Source organism: Crocodylus siamensis, chromosome 5 (genome assembly GCF_052110815.1).
Source record: "Crocodylus siamensis isolate JL-2025a chromosome 5, ASM5211081v1, whole genome shotgun sequence".
NCBI lineage: Eukaryota > Metazoa > Chordata > Crocodylia > Crocodylidae > Crocodylus > Crocodylus siamensis.
This window is the reverse complement of record NC_143399.1, coordinates 36,962,411-36,976,278: the sequence shown is the minus strand read 5'-3', so window position 1 is coordinate 36,976,278 and position 13,868 is coordinate 36,962,411. Positions and strand designations below refer to the sequence as shown.

The window sequence follows — 13,868 nt, the reverse complement described above, 5'->3', positions numbered from 1 at the left end:
TCTTGCAATCATTGGTGTTTTTCTGATGGACTCAGGAGACTACAGGTTAGTTTCAGATTTCATTAAAGGAAAAAATAGAGTTTTTTATAGGCAGGTCACTGTAGCTCTTCTTCCTCCTGGACTGAAATTCTGTGCTAAAGTCAAAACTCATCATAAAGACCCATCTGAGTTCTAATATGCTGAGTTCTGTAGGAAAATTTTACTGCTCTGAGAGATGATAGCATTTAAACAACTTGAGGTTAGGACCCTTTTTTCTGTTCAGTGCTGGACACACAGCTAATATTCAACAAATGAAATGAAACCAAATAACAAATAGTCATGTGGTCCAGCTTTGACACAGATATAGGAGGACTGAGACACAGTCATATTTGTTCCGGGGGGGTGGGGAGGGGGGCTGGAAATTGAGAAAAGCAACATCATCCCAGGAGACAAGATATAGGCAAGTGGGAACAGAAGGAAAGGGATCTGCTTCAGAATATGTTATAGGAGAAAGTCAGCTGGAATTCTGCGGAAGCTGGAATATGTTGCAAGAAGGAGACAAAGTTTTTAAATTAGTCATGTTGTTTACCTTCAATTTCATTTCCTGGGTCATAGCTATCAAAAGAGGTAGTAATGAGGTATGGTGGTGGTGATTTTTGTGCTTCACCTTCATAATGTGGTAACATAGAATCACAATCTATTGAAGTGTTCACATGTGGAAAGCCAAGGATATTTGGTACAAATACCCCATAGAATAGAAGCACAAAAGGGTAATATTGCCTCATCTGTGGAGAAAGGAACATATAGGTTATAGTAACTTCTCTGTCAGTGGCTATCATAGTTGACATGTAGCTCTTCTCCCACAGAGCAAAAACCAAGACAAGTCTACAAAGCTTGATTTTGTATTTTCTCCAGAAAAACTGTAACAATAAAATACCTATAATTGATGAAACACTGCAGTAAAGTATGCTTATATTTCCTTCTAAGCATTGAGGCATTAGTTGAATGCTCAGTTCTCTCTGGTTATTTTGATAGCTTCATTAGTCTGGAAATGGACTTGACCCAAATCTCCACATAACTGGATCCAGAGGTTTGGTTCAGCTCTGTCTTTAATCAAGATGGGTCCAATCGATAAACCCCTGGGCCTCAGAACATTGCTTGAGCTTGTTACTAGAACCAGGACCCATGTGGTATTTCCCAATGCTGCTGCTTCCAAGGCACCGCTGAGAAATCTTTCATTAAATCTTCTGGTGAACTCTTAGGTTGAGTTGTTTTATTAGTATGCTAGCTTATGAAAAATTAATGAGGGAATTAGAACTAAAAGAGAACTTAAGTGAGACAAAGTCACGGAAGAAAAATATATTCCTATAATTCACCCTTAGTGTTAGCATTCATGATATATTGTTGCAAAGAAGAAAAAGAACATTTCAGAAGTTCTCATGCATTTAAAACCAGATTTGATTGCTTATAATCAAAACAACTTTATATAAAACTTCACCACTACATAATTTGCAAAACCCATCAATCATTATAAATATTTAACAATGTCCCAGTGATAGTACTGATTCACTGTGAAATTCCAAGAATTATTTAATAACCCTTCCTATTTCTCATGTCTGTCTGTCGTTGGGTTGTTTCATGGTGACATGCAAGGCTATAATATAGACCACAAGAGGAAATTGTTCAAGACTTTTAACAGAGCTTATTATGTAGCCTTTTTCTTTTTCACCTACCTCTATATCTACTTTTCACTAGTGAGCAAAACTACCTTTTAACTGTCTATGAGGAAAAAGATACCAAAAGAGTGATGCAAGAGACCAGGCTATATAGGTCTGACTTTGAACTGAAACTAAATGCCTTATCAACAAGTCACCATGTCGGTGGTTAAGAAAACAAGGTGGTTGTGAGTTCCATGTTGAAAGATCTGAATCATAATTCACAAGTAGGCAGAAGCTTCTGAGGATTTGTGAGGTGTCAGACTCATTAACTGTGGTGAGCAATCGGGAAGAGAGAGATACCGTCCCTCCCAAAGCTCTCAGAGCATTGCTATTTAAACAGAATCCTTGTAAGTGTTGTGCGCAGGTAACAAGTTGGTGGATGTGATAAGCCACTTTCTTGTGACTGTTTTGACTTGGTCTATCTCTAATTAAAATTTAAATATGGTATGTGGGTGTTATGACTGCAACAGCTGTAACAAACCATGGTTAATATGCACTCTCCTATATGTTGTTGAAATCCTTCTGTCTGACTCATGGCACAGGGAGGAATGTTTGTTTCTAATTTGATACTCTGTATCTATAGAGCATCCATAGCAATAACTTACCTGGCACTAGAAAAAATCCACCTTGACATTTTTTTTCTGGGGGGTTTTCTTTAGTTAGATATACCTTGGTCTCCCCTGAAGGAAAATCTAGGTTTAATCTCACATTTCCCCTCTGCTAGGAAGATGGAAGTACAAAGGTAGCAGGAGAAATGACTGACACTGTCTTTCTTTTGCATCAGCTCTTTGTTAAAGTTTGAAGATGGAATGATGGGAACATCTGAAAGAAGTCCCTTTATTCTGGACAGGAGATGAAGCTGCGCCATGGCACCTTAGAGAATTGACTTTAAAAATGAATAATAACAGTGGAGTATCTTAGCATTTCATTAAATTCCAAGGCTGGACTAGAGGTAGGAGCAGAAAGGTCCCAAAAGGAATCCCAAAAGAGATTCTGATGTAATCAGGATCTCAAAGCTATGGCTATCTTCATAAAAACATATTTGCTATAAGCCTAAAAATAAATATTTCACATGGATACAGGTAGATTTTCTAAAGAAATAAAGAATTTAATTAAAAAAGTAATGGTCCTCACTGCTCCATGCAGTCAATTCTGCAACATTATAGTGGTCTATATATCATACACACCTGAAATCAGAAGCCTTTTCTTATCCAACAATTAACACATTTGCTCCCGTCTGCCTGCATGCACTTTAATAGTTGGGCATGGTTTAGGAATAGTGAATCCTGCATCTCTGCAGGGAGTTACAGTAGATGACTCTGAGGGTACTTTCACCTCTATGGGAACATCCAAATGAGTGCGCACGTGCAGTTTGTAGTGCCGCAGACCCATCTGTGGTTCTGTGCAAGCATTTGCTATGCTGCTAATTTGCAATGTGGTGGGTTTTTTTTCAACCTGGAAGATCCTGGTGTCAAAAGAACCCGAGGCAGAAAAAAGCAGGGTAGTGCATGTGGCAGCAGCGTGCACCGCTCAAAATGGTAGCCTAGCTGGCCGGAGCCCCACTCTGGCTGCTGGCAAAGCTCTGCATGCCTGAATCGCCGCTGCTGGAGCCCTGGGAGGCCCCCAGGACCTCAGGTAAGGCCGCTGGGGCCAGCCCAGGTACTGGCCCTAGCCTCCCCTACCCCACACAGGGCAACTTGCAGCATGCTAGAACGTGTGCACAGGTATTCCCTGCGGACAAGCAGCAGTGGAACAACTATGTGTTGCTGCTATATGTCCCTATGGAAACACAACTGAACACTCATCTGCATGCATCCTATGAGTCTATAATTCCAAGGTTACACATGGTTCCCTTCACAATATTATCTTGCCCTGAAAACCTCCTTTCACAGTTAATTTAGTATAACTTCAGGTCAGCATACACTTCTGAGATTTCATGAACTTCAAGACAATTGGATGACTTCACTCTCTAAGATATCTGGCAAACTTATGAATAGAGACAAAAGTTGTTAAAAAGACTTGAAAAACAAAACAAAAAAAATAAAATTATAATAATTTCCCAGTAGTTTGAAACACAGCCCAAGAAGCCCTACTGTCCTTGCAATTTAGGGCTCAGTTCTATAGCCCTTAAGTTCAGCAGGCAGTCTCCTCTTTCAGATTCATCTTTTCAAACACACCTTTCTCCTTTCCTTTTAAATTCCTAAATCCCGTTGATTATCCATAAACATACTTCATAGCCTTTGAGAATAAAGAACTTCTGGTCAAAGAGTATCTGCCCCCCAAAATCCCAGAAACGCACCTTGTTGGCCAAGTCCTTATCCGCAAGCAACCTCTAGTCCCTCTGTGGTCAGTGCTCAGCAGTTGAACTGCGAAGTGCAACAGTCTGGGCAAGATGGGACAGATAAGATGGGAGGATCCACCAATCACAGTCAGGGTGGAGAAAGGAAAGTAGCCAATCAGTGACACTGGCATTTCCACCTTGGAAATTAGGACATAAGTTGCAATTCTCTTATCCAGGTGTTGCAATAACTACTTACACTGTTAACAACTGGATCATACCTTCCCTGACCTTAAACTGCAGCTCCTGAGGCATGTAGGACTTTGAAGGTTGATAGTTTAACCTGTATAGTATAGGGTCATGGCATACAGAAAAACCTTTTAAATACTTCATGAAGAGCTAACATGAAAAAATACTTTCAACTGTTACTTCATGCCTTTTGGCTCTACTTTTCACTTATTCACCCCAATATTACAGCTGGAAGGATCTCAGAACATTAAAATAATAGTAATGGTTGGAAATACCTACATGCTTCCATTCTCAAAGAGCCAAAGAAAGTTGGTTTGTGTCATTTGGCAAATTTTTGAAAAACTGCATGTTTTGAGGGAAGGAATAAGCAGCTTTCAGATCTAGTACAGGCTACAAAATATAATTTCAAAATCCATAAATATCATTTTTACCCTACAAAAATTAAATGAGATTGGTTTGCAGCACTGGATCCATTGAAAAAATAATTCCAGTTTTCCATACCTTTATGATGCAAGACATGTACAAGGGCAATATACTGCCAACATGGTAAATTGGGACTCCAATAAAAAACTGTCCACTATAGACTTACATGCAACGTACCAGGAGATATGTGCCAGTACAGTGGAGTCGCATCATACACGGGGGTTAAGTTCTAAAGTCAGTGCGTAAGGTGAAAATTGCGTATAGTCAAAATTACCCTCGGGCTTGCCCAGTGGTACAGTCCGCTCCCTCCCCCATCCAGTGGTACAGTCATTCCTTCCTGCCCAGGGCAGCCTGCACCAAACTCCCGCCCAGTCAGCATGCACAGCTTCCCAGCAGGGCTGCTCCCAGTGTAGCTGCTTGGCCCCATGCACAGCGCTGTGGGGGCAGCTGCAGGCTGAATCCAAACAATTGGAACTCTGGGGCATACGTGTATAATGAATTTGTGTAAGTTAAATGCACGTATGATGTGACACCACTGTATAGAGAAAAGGTCTCTTTGTATTTCCATTTAACAAAATCCTTTCCTCATATTAGTTTATTTATTATTCATATTTTGGTAGCACTTAAGAGCCTCAGTTCAGGACCAGAATCCTACTGTGGTATATATTGTATAAAAGATGGGCCCAGCCCCAAACAGCTTACGGTATCAGTATAAGACAAGGCCCAACAGATGAATACAGACAAAAAGATGGTGGAGAGAATAATGGAAACAATGGGCCAAAAGTGGTCAGCATGATGAGCAGTTGTCTGATAACCAAAGAAGTCAGCAGCACTGGGTCAACAAGCTTTGCTGGATATACATTGTATATAAAAGTAAATCAAACACAACAAACACTTACCACAGCATGCATATTATGTAATACTGAAGCTGGGGTGAAACCTGGAAAGCAGAAAGGTAACAAACTGTTCTCTTCTGGGGAACACTGGGAGAATGCTTGTCTCTTTAGCATTATCTAGCCTGGACTTGAAGCAAAGCTATTTCTCATCAGAAGTATTTTATGAGCCCTGGGGATAATCTCTAGCAGGGCTAATTCAGCAGCACCCACATATGGGATCAATTTTAAAATACCAGGGGTAACAAACCATCCCGCATGGGGATAGAATTTTACTCTGGGCTTCTCAGCAGCTCCCCAGTGTACAAATCCCTCTAAATTCTTGATTGAAATGCATCTTAATCACATGAAAAAATTATTTATAATGGTATTTTTAAAACATGGTTTGGATGTATTTTTATTAATTACATTTTCTTTCAATTCCTGTATTTTCTCACTTAAAATATGCACATTTCCCTCCAAGTTAGCTGGGGGAAATTCAGGTGTGCATCATATGCAAGAAACAGATCCTTAGGGGTCCAGAGATTTGGTGGCAGGGATAGTTGCAGCAGTAATTGTGGCTGCTTCCTGAGCAGCTCTCCGGAGGTGGAGGAGTCACAGCAATTGATGCTGCCTATTGTTGGCTTGGCTACCTGACACGGCACAGCACGCTGGACTGGGAAGATGCTTAGGGTTGGTCTGTGGCTGGAACTAGCATGTGGACCTGGACCCAGAGACCCCAGACCTCAGTTATTTATTCATACTCGAAGGAAAGTTCTTTTTATCTCCTTGGGGGCCTTCCAAAAGGGAAGACATGGTAACTGCCTTTAATTAATTATGTGAATAGTACAATATTTACATTATTTAATCATGAACCATGCACGTCAGATCATGGGGAGATAGGAAACCCCTTGTAGCAGAGATCCTATTTTCTTCTCTGTACTGTACAGCACCATGTACAATGTTGGTATTCAGTTTATGTGGTGCTATGTACTGTAAGTTCAGTTCTATTGGTAGTAGTCAAAGTATCAACCAAAATGGCTAAACAACTGATTGCATTAGTAACAGATATAGAAACCTGGGACCTTATAAAAACCTTTGTTCTTATATAGAAAACACAGAATTGTTTTATAAACATTTTCTGAACTGCCAATTCAGTCGCATCTGTGCAAGGGTTAAGATTGGACTCTGCCCCTTCTTGTTTGCTCTCCCAGAGAGAACAGGCAAACGTTCTACTTCACAGTCTTTCCATGCTTCTATTCCTCCATGCATGTATTCCAATTTTAAAAAAATCAGGTTCCCTACTTAAGATATGCAACCCAATTTTTGGGGGGAGGGGCTGATTTTAGGGGAGAAGGTGCGTGTGGTATGTGAGTAGTTAGTAATATTTATAAAATTAGCTATCCAAGAGGCAGATTCTAATACCCCAACTGCAACCGACTATCTTACTTGATCAATAGTTCCATTTGGGTCAATGGCAGGAATAACATAATTCTCACTGAACTGAAAGACATCTTAGGACAGAATACACTGCTAATGGGAATATCAGAATGTGATCTCTACAACAGCATCAAGTACTCTGTGAATGCCTAGCTTCACTGATAGGCACTGTTATCATACTGACAGTGTCAACACAGTGCAAGATTACACTTACAACGATATAGTGATAAGGATAGTTAAGTTATATACCTGTATTTGCTAAAATATTGATAAAACTGAGGGAGCTGAATGAGACTTAAGCCAGTAAGTCATCGGCTTTGGCTATAAGCCTAGTGCTTTGACCAAAAACAGACTATTACCTCATTTGTGTCATATACAAAGTCCCATGCATTGCATTCATCCAGATCTGACTGTAGAGCTACCATGTATTCCATTTTAGATGAGTTTCTTGAAGTGTACTTTTGATCTTATGGTTGCAAAGGCAACATACATTGCATGTAAACTTATAGTGCTGTCTTCTTGAGTCTGCAAATCATCTGAAACAATAGTTTTGTAAGGTTATTAAATATGACCATTGTCTGTTAACATTTTAACTACTTCACTGATTTATTTCTGATCATTATAGCAGAACCATTCAGCTAATATCCTTACCTTGTTTTCTCAGACTGTCTCCCATGTTTCTATTGGTGCCGCAAATCACAGCTGTCCCCTATAGAGCTTCCAAAACTACAAGCTTTATTCTACCAGTTTGCATATAGCCATTATGTATCGTTCATTTAAAAAAAATCACCTTTGGCATATTAAAAATGAAATGAAATAGATGCAATGAGTGTCCAAATACACAAATATGAAGGTGTTGCTGAGCTTCCACTCCACAGAACAGAAGCATCACAACATGTGGACCTTGCACCAATGATTAGGTTGTGCTTAGTATGGAAAACATGGGCTCAATTGTAAGATTATTCTTGAAGCAAAACTGAACTGAAGTATTTCTGATAACATTTCAGAGATGTCACAATTTTGTGCAGATAATACTGGTTGGCCTATTGAAGGATCCTTGTCTTTCTTCCAGAATCATGAGACTAATGTGTAAAATTGCAAGAGCAACAACAAAGAATACATCAAGCCATTATTGGTCCTGCTTTCAGGAGACTCCACTTCAATACAAGAGTGACCAGGGTGAACTGTATGTTCTGCATAACAAGAAGGTACTAGCTACTAATGAAGTACTGAAGTCTTTGAGCTGTCTTTGGAATTGCTATCTACTAGCTGCTCAAGTTTCCAGAAAGGCAGCTAACTGAAGACATACATACCACTTCTTCAAGATGACTTTAGATAACAAGCGATATCTAATTCCTGATATTTCACTGTCAGTGATCACAAGTAGTATTTTGAGACACCTGTAATCAGTTATATCAATATGCTCTTTTAATTATGCAAAAATTATCCTGAAGTATATACATACCAGTGTTACCAGAGCTGTGCTGTGAGTGACAAGCAACACCCCCGATTTTTATATATAAAGTTATTGCAATTATACTCAAGAGTTGACTGTATATTATCACTTGGGAAGAGCAGAATAGATGAGGAAGAAGTAATGAATACAGGAATGTATATTTTCATACCAGTTGTTTAAAGTGTGAACTGTTTGTCTAAAGTGATGATGTTACATTCACACATAGGTTTCATTGGCACCTTATGAAAAAAACAAAACAGAATAGAACAGGAGAGAGATTTTTTCCTATCTTTTCTTTTTACTGTATTATCTTACAGATTTCATAGACATAAGGGCTGGAAGGGACCTCAGAAGATCATTGAGTCCAGCCCCGCACCCAAAGGGCAGGAAGTCAGCTGGGGTCATAGGATCCCAGCCAGATAAGCATCCAATTTGCTCTTGAAGGTGTTCAGTGTAGGTGCTTGAACCACCTCCAATGGCAGACTGTTCCAGACCTTGGAGGCTCGGACAGTAAAGAAATTCTTCCTTATGTCCAGCCTGAAATGGTCTTGCAGTAGTTTATGACCGTTTGATTTCATCATCCCTTGGGACGCTCTGGTGAACAAACGTTCCCCCAGATCCTGGTGGTTACCCCTGATAAACTTATAGGTGGCCATCAGATCACCCCTGAACCTGCGCTTTTCCAGGCTAAAGAGCCCCATGGCTCTCCGTCTGTCGTTGTAAGGTCTGCTTTCCTGACCTCTGATCATGCGCGTGACTCTTCTCTGGACTCTCTCAAGCTTCTCCACATCCTTTGTGAATTGTGGAGCCCAAAACTGGATGCAGTACTCTAGCTGCAGCCTCACTAAGGCCGAGTACATGGGGAGAATGATGTCCCAGGATTTGCTTGAGAAGCATCTATGGATGCAAGCCAGTGTTTTGGTTGCTTTAGTAGCCACAGCATTGCATTGCAGGCTCACGTTCATCTTGTGGTCAATGATGACCCCCAAGTCTCTTTCTTCTGTAGCGCTAGCCAGTGTAGCACTGCTGAGCCTATAAGGATGCTGCAGGTTTTTCTTCCCAAGGTGGAGAACCTTGCATTTTTTGGTGTTAAATACCATCAGGTTCTCGTCCGCCCATTTGCTGAACCTGTCCATGTCAGCCTGGATCACCCGCCTGTCTTCTGGCATGGATGCTTTGTCCCAAAATTTGGTGTCATCGGCGAACTTGGCCTGTCCACTCCTGACTCCAATGTCCACATCATTAAAGAAGTTGTTGAACAATATGGGTCCAAGGACAGAGCCTTGGGGGACCCCACTGGTCACAGGACACCATGATGAGTGACTGCCATCAATTACAACCCTCTGGGTCCAACCACGCAGCCAATTTCCCAGCCAGCGAATCGTGGTGGACCCAAGGCCACAACTGGCCAGTTTCGCCAAGAGGTGATCATTGGATACCAGATCGAAGGCTTTTTTGAAGTCAAGATATATGACATCAATCTCTTCTCCCTTGTCCAGGTGATAGGTCACCTGGTTGTAGAAGGAAAGGAGATTGGTCAAGCAGGACCTACCCACAACAAACCTGTGCTGGCTATCCCTTAGGATGTTGGCGTCGGCCAGTCCATTAAGGATGGCCTCTTTAATAAACTTTTCTAAGATCTTCCCCAGGATAGAAGTCAGGCTGATGGGCCTATAGTTTGCCAAATCCACTTTCCTCCCTTTTTTGAAGATAGGCACTACATTGGCCTTCTTCCAGTCTTCGGGCACTACACCAGAGCGCCAGGAGTTTTCAAAGATCTGTGCCAGGGGCTGGTCTATGACGCTTGCCAGCTTCTTGAATACCCTGTGGTGTAGATTGTCAGGGCCGGCTGACTTGAAGGTATCCAGCTTCTCAAGATGTTCCTTCATGAGGTCAGCATTTATGGAGGACAGGGGATCTCCCCCACCTGGACCTCCCTGTCCTGTGGCAGGCATGGGCATCCCATGGGATTGACGCAAAGTACCCATTTAATAGGTTGGCTTTTTCCTGGGCATCAGTTGTCAGTTGTCCCATCTGGTTCAGCAAGGGTCCAATGTTGCCTTTGCTTTTCCTCCGGCTCCCCATATATCTGAAAAAGGACTTTTTATTGTCCTTGATGCTCGAAGCTAGTTGGAGTTCAGTTGCAGCTTTGGCTTTCCTGGTTTGCTCCCTGCAGGACCGGACCAGTGCAGAATAATCCTCCTTGGAGATGAATCCTGTCCTCCATCCTTTGTAGGCTTTTCTTTTTAGCCTTAGGAGGTCTGCTAGGTCCCTGGTGGGCCAGGGGGGCTGCTGTGCCCTCTTGCTGCCTTTCCTTCGAGATGGAATAGACTTAGCTTGTGCACTGAGGATTGCTCCCTTGAGGAGCAACCACCCTTCTTGAACTCCCCTCTCCCTGGGGTCATGGTCCCTTAGGGCCTCACTGAGAAGCCTCCTGAGCTTGTCAAAGTTGGCTTTTCTGAAGTCAAGGACTTCTGTGTTACTGACTGACTTGCCAGCTTTACGGCGGATGGTGAAGGTGATCAGTTTGTGGTTGCCGTCACCCAGCTTCCCATCAATCACTAGGTCGCTGATTAGGTCATCCCCTGTAGCTAGTACCAGGTCGGACAGTGCTTTGCCTCTCATTGGCCCATAGACTTCTTGAGTCAGGCAGAGGTCATCCACGCACGAGAGGAAGCTTTGCAACCGCTTGGATTTTGCTGAGTGATCCTCCCACGAGATGTCCGGGTAATTGAAGTCACCCATGACAACCATGGTCCTGGACCATGCGGCCTCAGCTCAGGACTTTGGGTGGGAGGTCTGTAGTAGACTCCCACCATTGTGTCCCCTGTGCCATGTTCCCCACGAATTTTAACCCAGAGGGTCTCTAGCCATCCACCCTGGTCGCCAATATCAGCTTGCAGGGACATGTAGCTTTCCTTAACATAGAGAGCTACATCCCCCCTCTTTTATCTACACGATCCCTCCTGTACAGGGTATAGCCATCTATACCTGAGGTCCAGTCATAGGTGGAGTTCCACCAGGTCTCTGTTATCCCAATTACATCATAATTATTTGCATTGAGCAGGAGGACAAGCTCCTCCTGCTCAATGCAAATAATTGCATTCCCCAAGCTTGTTCCCCAAGCTCCTGGCATTTGTGTACAGGCAAGCAAGTGTCCCCTTGGGGGCTCTTGCCTTGCCCACAGATTGTACCAGGGCTGGGGCAAGGGTGGGCTCCCTTAAGTGCCTTGGCCCACTGGCTTTGCAAGGGTTGCTCAGCGGGCCAGCACTGGCAGTAGTCCCCCCATTCCCCAGCGGACTTAGTTTAAAGCCCAGTGGAGCAGGTCAGCCAGTCTGGCTGAGAAGAGCCTTCTCCCCAGGGGAGAGAAGTGAAGGCCATCTCTTCCCAGCAGCTTGCTGCCTCTCTCGTGAAAGAGTGGCCTGTGGTCATGGAAGCCAAAGCCTTCCTGATGACACCAGCACTGCAGTCTTTGGTTGACTAATCTGATGAATTGTCAGGGAAAATGGCTGCTCCTTGTTTTAAGACCACTCCCTTGTTCACTTTCATGTGCTGGCTACTTTCCCAAGCCATCTCACATCACCTTTTTTTCATCTCATCAGACTCCTTCTTATTGCAATTTCTTTCTTGTTTTCATATCATTAGATTTTTTTTGTCTTATTTGACCTCTAAACAGAAATGCATTACATCTATTGCACTATATAAGAGCTAATGGGACACATCCTGAAGGTCTTGGTCAGATGGCATCAGTGGGAATTTCATACAAGTATAAGAAAAAAGGGATGGTTCATTTGCTGTAAGCTACTTTCCGGAGTGGACACTTGCATGGTGTGAAATCTTTGATGCACCTGAGACACTCTCCAAAGTCCAGCCAAAGTACACTTTGTAGGGGTGTGCAACATGGGCTGTATTCGATTCAGATTTGGCCCAAATCAGGGACAGCGATTTGATTAATTGATTCAGATCGCTGTCCCTGATTTGATTCAGCTGAATCCGAATCTGAAGATTCAATGCTGATTCGGAGAATCAGCAATTTGGCTATAGGCACAGCTTTAAATGCTTTTTTTACATACCTTGAGGTACCAGTGCAGCTCATGAACGCTGCAGTGCTGGGACAGATGAAGCATCCCACAGTGACAACCAAGAGGCAGGTATCACTACAGCAACAGAAATAAAGAAAAATTTGCAGAGAAGTTGCCCTGGTTTGCCAATGACTCATACACAACTTATAATAGAAAAAAGAACAGACAGACAATAAATGAATCAGAAAAGATATGCTGGATTTAGGAGCTTTTTGATGATATCAACTCCCCAACATGCAACATGGGGTTAATAATGCATTTTCCAGAGGATAATTGACTGGGTGTTATACATTTTATAGGTTTTCAACTTTAATAATAGCATCCCATTTAGGATTCCAACACTCTTTATAAGCACGAATGAAATACTCTACATGCTGCTCTGTGAGGTAGGAAAGTATTATTACTACCTCATTTTACAGATGAGGAAGCCAAGTCAGAGAGAGATTAACTGACTTGGTCAAAGTTGCACAGAAAGCTTGCTGTCATTGTATGTGTCTCTCTCTAGGTATTTCTGTCACTGGTCACTGGCATGCCTTGAATAGCACCTGCCAACTCATTCAACACCTTTCCTTGCCTAAGCTAGTACCCTCATTGTTTTATTAGTAACCCCCTACCTGGAATCAATCTGGAGACTTACCCCAATTAATGGCTTCCTCTTTTCATAGAGGGTACTGCTATTTTCTGGGCAACACTGTATCTTTGTCATTTGTCATTGTTGTTTTCTGTTGTTGAACATAAGCAGATTTATGGCTCATACTTGCTTTAATGATTCCAGTTTGCTAATCCTGATCAGTGAGCAAGAAGCTTAAGTTGATATAACATACTATTATGGTAGCAATCACTCAGAGTGAGAAGACAGAACAATGTGGATTACTATCATCAAGATAAAGAATCCTTACTATTTATCCATTTTAATAACACCTTTCTTAAGTCCCAAATCACCTTACAATAACAAAAAATCAAATAGCAAACCAGCAGATGCTGGGCACATCTACACATGCCATTAGTGCACATGAATAAACTCTCGAGCTTACTGCTCTGGAGTTTTTTGCTCTTGGGCAGTCTGTTTGAATGTGCACCTGGGAGCAATTAACTCCAGAGCAATCAGCTCTACAGTTTATTCATGCGTAGTACATGGAGTCGGGTCAGAGCAGCCCCAGTGGGCAGGGGTTTCCAGGGGTCAGCCTGCCAGCCTGGGGCTGCTTCCCCCGGCTCTGTGTGCTACAGAAGGACGTGCATAAGGGAGCTTCAGTGCAGGGGTTAGCTAGCAGGCAGTCCCTGCACTGAAGCACCTTTATGTCCCAGCCAGCCGGGTCAGGGTCTACACGTGTGCTGCTGCACATGAAGAAGCTCCACAGCAGGGTAGTACTA

The 13,868-nt window shown here is 42.5% G+C and overlaps 1 protein-coding gene across 1 annotated transcript in view; it reads right to left on the bottom strand.

Annotated features, from left to right (window-relative positions):
• Nucleotides 1-13,182, bottom strand: part of LOC149863729 (uncharacterized) — an 80,468-nt gene extending 67,286 nt beyond the window's left edge. Inside the window, exons 1-4 of the mRNA XM_090050075.1 lie at nucleotides 13,135-13,182; nucleotides 12,489-12,572; nucleotides 7,319-7,495; nucleotides 569-764 (exon numbers count right to left, since the gene is read on the bottom strand). Of these exons, the coding sequence (XP_089906201.1) occupies nucleotides 569-764; nucleotides 7,319-7,393 (271 nt within the window). The 5' untranslated portion in view covers nucleotides 7,394-7,495; nucleotides 12,489-12,572; nucleotides 13,135-13,182. The remainder of the gene's footprint in view (nucleotides 1-568; nucleotides 765-7,318; nucleotides 7,496-12,488; nucleotides 12,573-13,134) is intronic.
• Nucleotides 13,183-13,868: the final 686 nt, after the last annotated feature.